The 10,914-nt window shown below is 43.4% G+C and overlaps 1 protein-coding gene and 1 non-coding gene across 2 annotated transcripts; both read right to left on the minus strand.

Moving 5' to 3' along the window:
• Positions 1 to 106: 106 nt before the first annotated feature.
• Positions 107 to 10,805, minus strand: ptcd3 (pentatricopeptide repeat domain 3). The gene is made up of 24 exons (XM_018728565.2): positions 10,710 to 10,805; positions 10,407 to 10,462; positions 9,660 to 9,699; positions 9,513 to 9,558; positions 9,306 to 9,374; positions 8,622 to 8,726; positions 8,410 to 8,533; positions 8,111 to 8,223; positions 6,593 to 6,669; positions 6,386 to 6,473; positions 6,239 to 6,299; positions 4,896 to 4,978; positions 4,659 to 4,803; positions 4,308 to 4,358; positions 3,891 to 3,998; positions 3,169 to 3,197; positions 2,955 to 3,061; positions 2,330 to 2,408; positions 2,147 to 2,237; positions 1,931 to 2,019; positions 1,125 to 1,273; positions 921 to 962; positions 523 to 681; positions 107 to 171 (listed from the first exon to the last, which is right to left on the minus strand). The coding sequence occupies exons 1-24, from the start codon at positions 10,796 to 10,798 to the stop codon at positions 123 to 125; spliced, it is 2,049 nt and encodes a 682-aa protein (XP_018584081.2). The 5' UTR covers positions 10,799 to 10,805; the 3' UTR covers positions 107 to 122.
• On the minus strand, positions 2,500 to 2,639 carry LOC114912395 (small nucleolar RNA SNORD94). Its single transcript, XR_003798252.1, has one exon. It is a non-coding gene; the product is annotated as a small nucleolar RNA SNORD94 (small nucleolar RNA).
• Positions 10,806 to 10,914: the final 109 nt, after the last annotated feature.

The following is a 10,914-nucleotide window of genomic DNA, read 5'->3' on the forward strand; positions in this document are numbered from 1 at the left end:
AGAGTACTCCACCCACACAGTTTGTAAATATTCATCTGAATTTTATTTTACAGCTTACAGAACACAAAAGGCAATTTCAGGAGCAGGCAGAAGGTTACTGGTGCGCGTGAGTGGGTGGAAGGTCAGTCTTTATCGGAGTCACTCGTGGCTTCCACGTCCTGCAGAGCCTTCCTGTAGAAGGGTGGAGGGTTGCTTTTAATACAGGACCTGCTTCCATAATATTACAGTGATTGAAATATTGTAAATGCCAAACATTTGTAGAAAAGCATCTGCTAAAGTGTACAATTCAGAGTTTAAAAAAAAAAGTGCATCAATAAATTCATTATTTATAGACGTGTGTCCCATAGTAAAATGCACGTTAAACCGACTACACCTCAAATGGTAATTGATCCATACATTTTCTGACTTGCATATCCAATAAGATTATCTATTTACTGACAGTGTTAAAAGTGAAACCCTCAGATGACACATTGCTTTTAATTAACATCATCCTTTCTGCTAAATACTTTGCGATGATCTTACTTCTGCTCCTCGCTGAGGTCAAACTCCTGCTCGACCCTTTGGGCAAGCCTGGCAGTGGCAGGGAGGCTAAAGCTGGAGGACATCTGCACCAGCGTCACTGCCTGCTCACTGTTGGAACCGCTCTTGGCAGAGTTCAGAAACTCATCCAGAAGCTTCTCGCTGCAAGAGTACATCACATTAATTATGTCATGTAAAGAACACAAGTTCTTGTGACAAACTGTGCGACACCAGCAAACAAATGATATTTTGCTTTAAACTGTTTAAACCACGTACACGTAAACATGTAAGATTTAATTCACAAGTTTACTTGTTCAACGCAACTGCCTATGAAATATAGATCTACATTTAACCCGATGTCAAAACTGCTCCGAATAGCACTGAAGAAAAATTTTACTTACGAGGGCACCCGGTTGTTGGCTTTGAAGAGCTGCAGTATTTCCCTATGAAAAAAATATTTTTGAGCATTCAGATGAAATGGGTAACAGCTGGGAGTGTCAGTTGGCTACAGTGCTACTAACGTGCCTTAAAGCTGAGCGTGTGGCCACTCTGAGCTCAAGGAAACCAAAGGCCGTTCTAAGAAGTTGGATGTCGCTTCATCTCACCAGGCCTGATCTGTCCTCCCAGCTGCCAACAGGATGGTAGCCATGTTGCACAACGCGCTGGCCGTGAAGTCCAGGGTGGCCTGGCTCTGCTCGCCGTGTCCATAGACAGCCTTCACTGCCAAGGCACAGTTTGCAAAGGACTCCTGTATCTGCAGACGACCACAAAAGACCAAGTGCGATGCAGGAACAGCCCTTTGAGCCTATGGAAACACACCCATCCCCCACCTAGCGGGTTCATTGTCCTATGAAATTACCATTTAGCAAATTCCAGTTATTAGGGGTCAAATTACCATTGTTTGTTACGGGGAAAAAATAAGCACTACCTAACATTAAAAATTAACCAGATTAAAAGATATTTTTGAATGCATGACAATAACAAGCATTCTAAAACAAAAATAACTGAGTTCTATTATACAACCTATTAAAATATGCACCATGAATTATAGAATTATACAGTTTATTAAAAAGTCTGCATTCAATCTTATATTTCAATTTTGAACTAGAATTACCATAATCAGCGTTGTGATTGGTTGAGGCTGTCAACGTGGCAGGACGTAGGATGTTTATGCACTTGTTAATTCTGCAGCATCCATGTGCTTTGCAGAGTGAATAAAGTGCTTCTCAGGGTACTCTGAGTGAATAAAATATATGTGGGGGGGGAGTCGTAACTAACATGAAGCCCGTTAAATGAAAAAGGGCTGTGTAGTGATGCTATGTATTGGTTGCAGCAGTTTTTCATCACATAGGACCCTGTTATATGATGGAACTGTGTACTGTGTGGTGAGGCTCCACAGCGTCTTTCTCACCTCTGGGCTGTGCTCGTCCCGGGCCATGAGGGCCAGCACCTCCTCTGCCAGATCCCCTGAGACGGTGGCCAGACCCAGCTGCTTGACGTCTGGAGAAAAAACACAAGACAACATCATGGCCGTGGGGTAAAACCATGGAACCCGTCCGTAAAGCTTCAAGGCGACATTGTGACGTGTCCAGGAAAGAGGTGGGACTGGTAGGGACCCTATACCAACCTTTCCATATTTCTGGAATGAGGTCCAGCCTGTTGTCTGCATCCAGTGCTTGTAATAAATCCCTCATTGTGTGTGAATTCGGGTAGAATAACTAGGAGGAATATTGAAACGCTCACATTAATATTCAGCGCTTACACTTAATTTTTACCACAATGACACTGTTTCCACAAAAGTGTCACTCACAGATGGGACCAGGTCTCTGTACCACTGTAACACCACGCCGATGTTCTCCATCATGCACACCAGGTTGAAGAGCGAGCCACTAGCAAGGAAGGAAGGAGAGTGAGACACTGCCCACAACGGGGACAGATGGAAGACTACGATGTCCACCGGCACACAACCGCGAGCCACGAGAGACTCAGATCTTGGCATTGTGTCGCGCTGATGCCGTCCAGCCAAACAACCACATGCTGCTCGAGCTGAGAACATGCGTCAGCACTCAGCTCCCATCATCAGCTGAGGTCCGTACCCCTGCGCCAATCATCACCGTCTCCCAGCTTGCACCACACCCAACTTCCTGTTATCCAGCAGTCGCCGGTGAGCAGCCGCTGGCACTCGGACCCACACATATTCATCTCGGCTCCTTTGTGGCTTGGAGTTTGTTTTTGTTTTCATCTCCTCAGCTGCCACTCGACTCATTTGCCTTGTGTTTCTAGCATTATCGCCCCTTCTGTATTCATTTCCGTTTTTATTATGATCATCTGCGCTCAGCTCTTTAGTACTCTGTGTCACACTGCTCAGAAAACACCTTCCTCAGTACTGGTGGACACCTGTGTGTGGATTCAGTAACCACAGAAGCAGTACTCACTAATAAAATCCCTCCCTGGAAGGGTTCCCCAGCAGCTTCCAGTTGTCCCCGACATTGAGGAGGCTGTGCACCCTGTAGGCGAGGCCCAGGTCTTTGAGGGAGCAGCACTGCAAACAGAGGAGCACTATCAGCACGCTGCGGCCAGGCTCCCAGCGGGCCGGTGTGTGTAGGTACAAGTGTATGCAGAGAGGCACCATCCCGAGTGAGTACTTACTATATTCATGGCGTAGTTAAAGAAGTATACTGGAACAAGAGGGAAAAAGATTTAAATTAGAACCAAAAATAATTTCCTGTTTCAGATGTTTATTCACAAAAAGAGAAAACAGGAAGCAAATGAGAAAATACAATTGAAATCTAATGAAATATTTAGCATTTATTATTGCTTTTTTAATATATCTACTGTTTTACTCACCAAGTGACATATGGTGTTAAGGTCCTTAGAGTGATTTACCCACTTAAAGACGGGAGTAATTTTACTGTATCAATTCATTACTGTATCAATCCCTGGTCAAGGGTCCTGCAGCAGGAGGTGGGAATCAAACCTGGGTCCTTGCACTGTAAGTAACAGCTGTAAACAGAGACACCTAGAGAGCCCTTGTTGGCAGCCTATGCCCCAGGAGGGGTGGAAGACGTTGATGAAGGATGAATAGCTGTAACCCATTTCTGTGTGCACTTGTATCATTTTAAAAGTTTTCTCTGCTGTTTGCATATTGCACAGTTACACATATGTTAATGTGAAACACTAAAAACCTCAACATAACCTCATTTTTCAACGGAACATTGATGAGTCAGTCTTATGAGACTAAAGAAGTTCCAGCTCAAATCCAAACTGCATCTACAGTAAAGTGAGATGTCATATTTTTGACAAGACTACAAATAATGTCATAATTTTGGCATTAAACCAAGACGAAATCCAATGACACAAATTAAGTGTACCGTCATCAGGATCCAGGGCGTCAAACACCTTCCCCGATATCTCGTCCATCATGCTATGCAGGAGGTCGGTGGTCAGCATAGTCCTGGACAAGGTTGAAGGGGACAAAGCTGGAGGGACATTTTAGTCGTGTGAGGACACGTGAGGACACGCTTCCTGTTTACATCAACACTTCCATACAGTCTCCTCTGCATCCTCTCGCTGGGAAACAAAATCACGGTCCATTTCACATGACCGTGTTGTTCAGGAAGGCTATAGCCCCTGAGAACTGAGGACCGTACGGCCCGAGTGGACCGCTTAGAAGAGGATCTTGGTCCTCGAGTAACATCTCTTTTCTCATCACTTCGAGCCTGTAACCTTATTAAGGAACAGCGTGATCTGTTTGCACAATTACTTTTTAGGAATGAAACCCCACTCACCTTGCCTGTAAAATGCAACGAGGATGTGGTAGTAAGTAGCTAAACTGGGTTCTGTTGAACAAAGAGAGACGCAAAGTGAACCGTGGTGCAAAAGTGCACAGGCACCCTGTCACCTATTTAGTCGTGCACCGACAGCCAAAACGTGTGTCTCAAGCAAAGTGTCATCAGCACATGTGTCCAAAACCACATACATCTTCTGAGAGCATCTCACAGGCGCACGGATCAAGAGCAGTTGTAAATGAAACAAGATCCTGAACGAAAAGGGTCCACTGACGCTACAGGCTGTTCGAGATGAGAGGGAGCCCTGGATACAGATGTGGAGAGAGAGGGAGGAGAGAGGGCCACACTCACCGATTCCCAGGGCCTTCATCTCGCCGAGGACCTGCAGCACGAGGGCTCGGCTCAGGGGGCCACACCGCAGCAGACTCTTAAGCACGGTGTTGAATGTCAGCAAGGTGGGCCTAACTCCCAACTTGTTCATCTGCTTAAGCATCTCCTAAGGAGCCAGCAGAGGGAGGGCGAAGTCACAACATAATAGCCACACGTAGATTTCACAGGGAGCCCAAAGCGAGGAGCTGTGGGACTTACAGCAATCAGGTCCCACTTCTCACTGTACTTCTGCCGGACCTCCGGGGCAGCGGCGATCAGGGCGTTGAACGCGTGGACGTCCGCTGAAAGAGAGCCCATGCGTCAGGGGGCGGGACTAGAGAAGAAAGGCACATTGAAACTGCAACCATGAAGTCGAGAGTTTGGCCTGATGTTCACAAGAGCAGTTGCTTACATCAATACACCGTCACCAGCGTAGAGCAGCTGGGTACACGTGCACCGCAAACGCAGGTCATCCCCCCTACCGGCCTAATGGGGGTGGTGGTCTGGTCATGCCATTGACTGTTCATTGCAACACATCATATGAATGATTTTTATTTAAAAAAAAAAAAAAACACTGACATGACAACAACCTTGTAATATGTTCATTTTTTTTTCCTTTACAAATTTTAAGAAAATATTTTCACGTTGTCTGTTTGAAGTTGTATGCTTGCAGATCTCTTGAAATATCAGCATAAAGTTATTTCTCACAAACTATGGCCCATTTCCCCAGTATCAGATTGCTGGGGGAAAACGTGAGCCATGAATTAAGAATAAAACCACTCTTTCCAGTTCTGCATTTCCAAAAAAAATATTACGTCATGAATTGAGAGTACTAAGGAGAAGACGTTTATGCCTGAAAAATCACTTAAAATGCTAATATGGCACCGGTGCATGGCGACTTGTTAAAGTACTCTCGGTTTTAAGTACTCTGGCTGTCTGTTGTCATTTGTTACCATACTTATTGTTATTGTTACCATTATTTATTGTTATTGTTTTGTCCAGTATTATCTATTATTTTTTTGTTCATAGCCTGTGGAGAAGCACTCAAAGAAGAATTTCATTGTACTTATACTATGACAATAAACCTTGAACCTTGAACCTAAATATTGTTTCCAGTTATGGACAAAGGCCAGTCACCAGAAGCTGTTCATCAAGGAAATCCCACTTTGGACCCCAGGTTGTACCGCCCACTAGCTCACAATATGTAAATTAAGTGGATTCCCCCCATTACTCCAACATCTGGTCACCTGAGGTCTGCTTGTATATAAAGGAGCCGCATGTGTCCGTTGAAACTGAGACCAGCATAGTTGTGTCCCCAAAGAAGGAGGGTAAGAGCAGTGTTAACTGCGCTGTTAAACCCCCCCCCCCGCAATGCACTCCTGAACACAGCTATTTCAACTCCACTTAATTTTCACACTGCTCAGGTCAAAAATGTAGTGCTGTGTGAGCAGTTCATGCCAAAGTCACAAAACTGCATTCTGTACATCATCAGAGGTCTGTCAGTGACAGCTGGGAGGGTCAGTGAGCCTCGGGTTCCGTGAAAGCTTTCTTCATCAACTTACCAGCCATTCTGTTGTTTTGCATGTCTGTGTACAGGTCAAAAGCCTTTGAGTGAGCGCCATACTGTGGGTTTACACACAAAGGCACACATCAGAACAACATCACAGAAGAGATCGGGGAAAAATAAAAGAGCCTTGACGAGTCAGTACCTTAACCATGCCTCTGATCAAGGCACCATATGATCTCTCGTTGCGTTCTGGCATCAAGTGAAATATCCGCTCTGCATTATTGTCTTTCCTGCATGAGGAACAGTTTAAAAATAATTGAATTCAGCAAATGAAAATAAACCATTGAACTGTCAGACATATCTTTCAAGTCAACGTGCATTATTGAAAAAATTAATTTCTCACACACACCTCCAAGTGCGATGAAGCGAGTCAGACTTTCGGAATCTTCCTTCCTTTCTCCGAGGAGCTGGATCCTGAACCACCTCCTTCAGAAAGAACAGAGGTTATTATGAGACTTTTATAACACATCAGATTCCTGCAAAATCTATATATCTGTATTTTGGGCTCAGTCTAACACAAAGGTGTCCCAAAGCAATCCTTGAACTTCCATTTGCTGCAAAAAGTTACAAAAGACCATTCTTTCCATTCAAGCAATGTCCCTTATGATCTCCTAAAGTGCACATTACAATCCATACTGACAGTTGAATGAACACCGATGGTATACAGCTATAAACAAACAGAATACACCAGTAACATAGTGTGTATCCTAAAGTGTTGTACTGAACGTGACTCCAACCAGACCTACTTACAGTGTATTTAGTCACCCTGCGGTTTTCACCTCTGATTTCACAACTTTGATATGTTCATACATACCCCGTAGGGGATTGTAACATTTGTATAATATTTATTGTATTTTCTTCAAATTTTCTTACTTTATACTATTACTTTAATGTTATGTCTAATGTCTGTTGTGCTTATATATTAAATGTGACTGAATGAGAAAATTCCTTGTATATGCAAATGTACTTGGCCAATAAAGTGTGTGTTGCGTTCTTTGTCCGTCGTAGTCAACGAGGACCATCTAGTCAGACTGGGGTTGGGGTGGGGGTGCGTGCACAGATGGCTGATTAGACCGATTTGCGCATGAAATGATCTCTGACACTGTGGACATTGACTTGTACCCTTTTGTTGGGAACGAGCACCTCAAGATTTCCGTTCGTGTCATTTTTGCACGGCTAAAGTTGTTTTATTGGCTTCGTACAACATCGTGCCTTTGTGTATGGAGGTGCACCACCTCGTTCTGTTCTTTGCAGATTCTTCCCGGCTATCCGTGTTGATGCCAAATGCCTTCATGGATGATTTAAGCGTACCCTTGAATCGCTTATTCTGACCACCTCTAGATCGGTTGCCTTGGGATAGCTCGCCATAGAAGAGTCGTTTGGGAAGCCGTTGGTCTGACACGCATACCACGTGACCTGCCCATCTAAGCTGGGAGTGCATTAGGATAGCGTGAACACTTGGTAAGCCTGCACAGGCGAGAGCCTCCGTATTGGGAACCTTTTCTTGCCATTTAATAGCAAGAATTCTACGTAGGCATTTTGTGTGAAAGTGGTTCAGTTTTCGGGCATGACGAAAGTTTACAGTCGGCCAATAAAGTGCAGTGTTACTGGGGGAAAAAAAAAATCAGTAATGAAAAATGAGGCATGTTAAAGCAATGGTTAATGTGCATTACCGCCATCCTATACATTAGTCGTATTAATTAACTGAATGGCTTCTGGTTTCATAGATACTGCTTGTTTGTCACTGTGGAAAACAGGTGGAGCAGGAGAGCAGCCAGCTGATCTGAGCTACAATGGGGAAATAAATTAAAAAAATGCTTTTAATTCTGCCACCTGTGGAAACAAGTAACAAAACATCATCTCTCACCCCTTCAGCTGTCTTCTCCGGCTCAGCCTGGTCTCCTTGGACAGGATCCTGATCCCCATAGAAGCAGATGAGGTCCAGGAGGTTATTGGTGAGTTCCAGTGAAACCACAGTGCCTGGATTGAATATTACAAAGACCTTTTGATCACCACTGGCCTGAACAGAAACACAAACACTTGTGAATTTTTCAGCATTAGTTTAGACACTGTTTTCTATCTCCTGTCACCGCAGGAACGTCCTCAAACTCCAGAGCCCAGCTCTCCTTTCACTACAACATGGATGCTCCACGCAGCTCCACACACCTGCCTGCAGCAGCCGGTCGTACATGTCCACGGCTGAGCGCACTTTGCGTAGGTGGATGAGCTCACGCAGGCCGGCCTCGCACACCTCCGTCACCTTTGGTTGCAGCGACTCCGGCATGAGACACTGTTGGTGAGAACAGGGGAGACGTGCTGAGCGCACGTGGTGCAGGTACATCACTTACAAGGAGAGGACCTTTATTACACAAACTCACAGGTATATGAGGCTCAGCATAGTCCTTCAGGAAGAAGTTTGGGTAGGTATTGATTATGTACTTGGCTGCATTTCGCCCCGACTCCTGGGACAGGGAGAAGAGTTTCTGTAGGCAAAAGAACATAGGGTGTGGCGATGTAACAACAAAACTCAAAACCATTTCAATTAACTTCAAAAGCAGTGGAAAATGCATCTGACCTTTGTCTTCGAGATTAAAACTTGATGCTACTCACACCCATGAATATTTTTCTACACCTAACATTCACAAATATAGTGACCTGTGTATCTGAAGGTCCAGTTTAACCAAAAACTTGTTTTTGGATTTCTCCATGCGAAATATCTCAAACAGAAAGAAAGGTTTTTGAATACTTTGCAATCACTATTTTTTTAGATGGAATATCAAGAGCAAACCGCAACCTATTAGCATGGAGGTAATAATGGCAGTGCAGGACCTCCAGAGACTTAAACAACTTGGCCTACAGTGGCAACAGTTACTAGAAATCACATAAATGATCTTTTCTTAGTATTAATACATTGTACCATCCTTAGCGACTTATCCCATCTTTCTAAAACTACTACTTCTGGGCCCAAATCCCGAGTTGTTCATTTATTTTAACGGTACACACATTAATATAAGTTTATTTTTAGTATTTGTTGACAACTTGCAGCTGTCTACACAACTCACAAACTCAGAGGCCGTCCGTGGGGTGAGATAGGGGTCATCTTGAAACCTGTAATGTGACGCAGTGGGGTCCTGATATAGATTTAAAAAAAAAAAAAAAAAAAAAAATCTAAGTAAGTAATAAAACATGTGAGACTTCCACATCACCTCACAATAAACAGCCTTTATATAAACATGTGCAAGGTAAATGAAAAGGAAGACCCACTGTACCCTCTGAACTGTGGATGAAAGTGCTTGGAGCACAGCCAATTCATTCCTAAAATAAAACACAGAACAGCAAGAGGTCATCTCCATATGGGGCAAACTGCAAAATGATTAATGAGATTAATTTGTCAAAAAAAAATAATAAACACGTACCATCTTTTCTTTTTTGGAATTAACACATCTTGATGTGATCCTGTGTATAAACAAATGCTGTGTAGTTACAAAATAGTAATAACATTGGCCATTTTTCACAAAGAACCCCAAAAAACAAAGTCTTTATATCTTATTGTATATGCAAAGTGCAAAAGAAAAATAAGACCAGGTTTGTCGGCAGGCTGTCTCAAGCTCATCCGAGCGGGTCTCACAGTGGGGTTTACCCTCGTGCCCTCTGGGGATTCTACTTTACTGCACATTAGACACCAGACAGTAGATAAAGTAACGATTAAATAATGGAATGATGGTCTGGATGAGGGGGAAGACAGTTCAGAGAGCACAGCACAGCACAGCACACACACTATAATGGAGGTACGTTAACACTGACACAGTGATAAAGCCAGAGGCTCAATGGTGGAGAACGATCATGTTTTGTGGAAGCTGATGAAATATTAAAGAAAGAACATTTCAAGATCAAGATCAAAGTCAGTGGTAAATATTCAGCAATAACAGTTTGCACTGATCACAATGACTGACAGGGAACTTTAATTTCTTTTTTATTTGATAAGCATGATGATGCTGTTGGAGTGGGGGACTCATCTGTAAATTGCAGCTATCACCAAGGAGGCTTCAGTTGATAAATATTGCATTTTTTTGCCCTGAAATCCATCCCCAGAATTATCCTGACCGTTTATTACAGCTGACTGAAAAAAATATGAAAAAAAGAATTATTATGTGCCCACGCACCTGCTGTTTTTGAAGTTGAGTTCTGTTGATCCAAAACTGCACTACACCCAAAATTCCTATAAATTAAAGGTGGCATGAATCAGTAGGATTTCCACCAGTAGTCATTAATAATCTTTAAACTTTATAAATAACTTTAATAAGTGTAAGATAGAAGAAAGTGTTGATAACGTCGTGACGTGTGTGTCGTCGTGAGCCACACACACACACAATGAATGTCACGAACGTCCACGGCTTTCAAATACACTGCGAAATATTCAACGGTACAGACAAGTAGGCAACAGTGAAACTAAATTAAATTAGTACCTGCGAATGCATTCTTTCTGTAGTCTCTGAAATATCTGAGCACCGTTCCTGTACAGAGACGACCCCGCAACCACACAGAGAGCCGCCATTTTCCAAACCGCGTTGCATGCTGGGAAGGAATGCACCACTTTCCACTGTTTCGGGGTCTTTCAGGAAGTGACCATACTTTTACGAATAAGTTCTTCCGTAATTTTCAGAAGAACGC

The sequence above is a fragment of the Scleropages formosus genome, chromosome 1 (genome assembly GCF_900964775.1).
Source record: "Scleropages formosus chromosome 1, fSclFor1.1, whole genome shotgun sequence".
Classification (NCBI taxonomy): Eukaryota; Metazoa; Chordata; class Actinopteri; order Osteoglossiformes; family Osteoglossidae; genus Scleropages; species Scleropages formosus.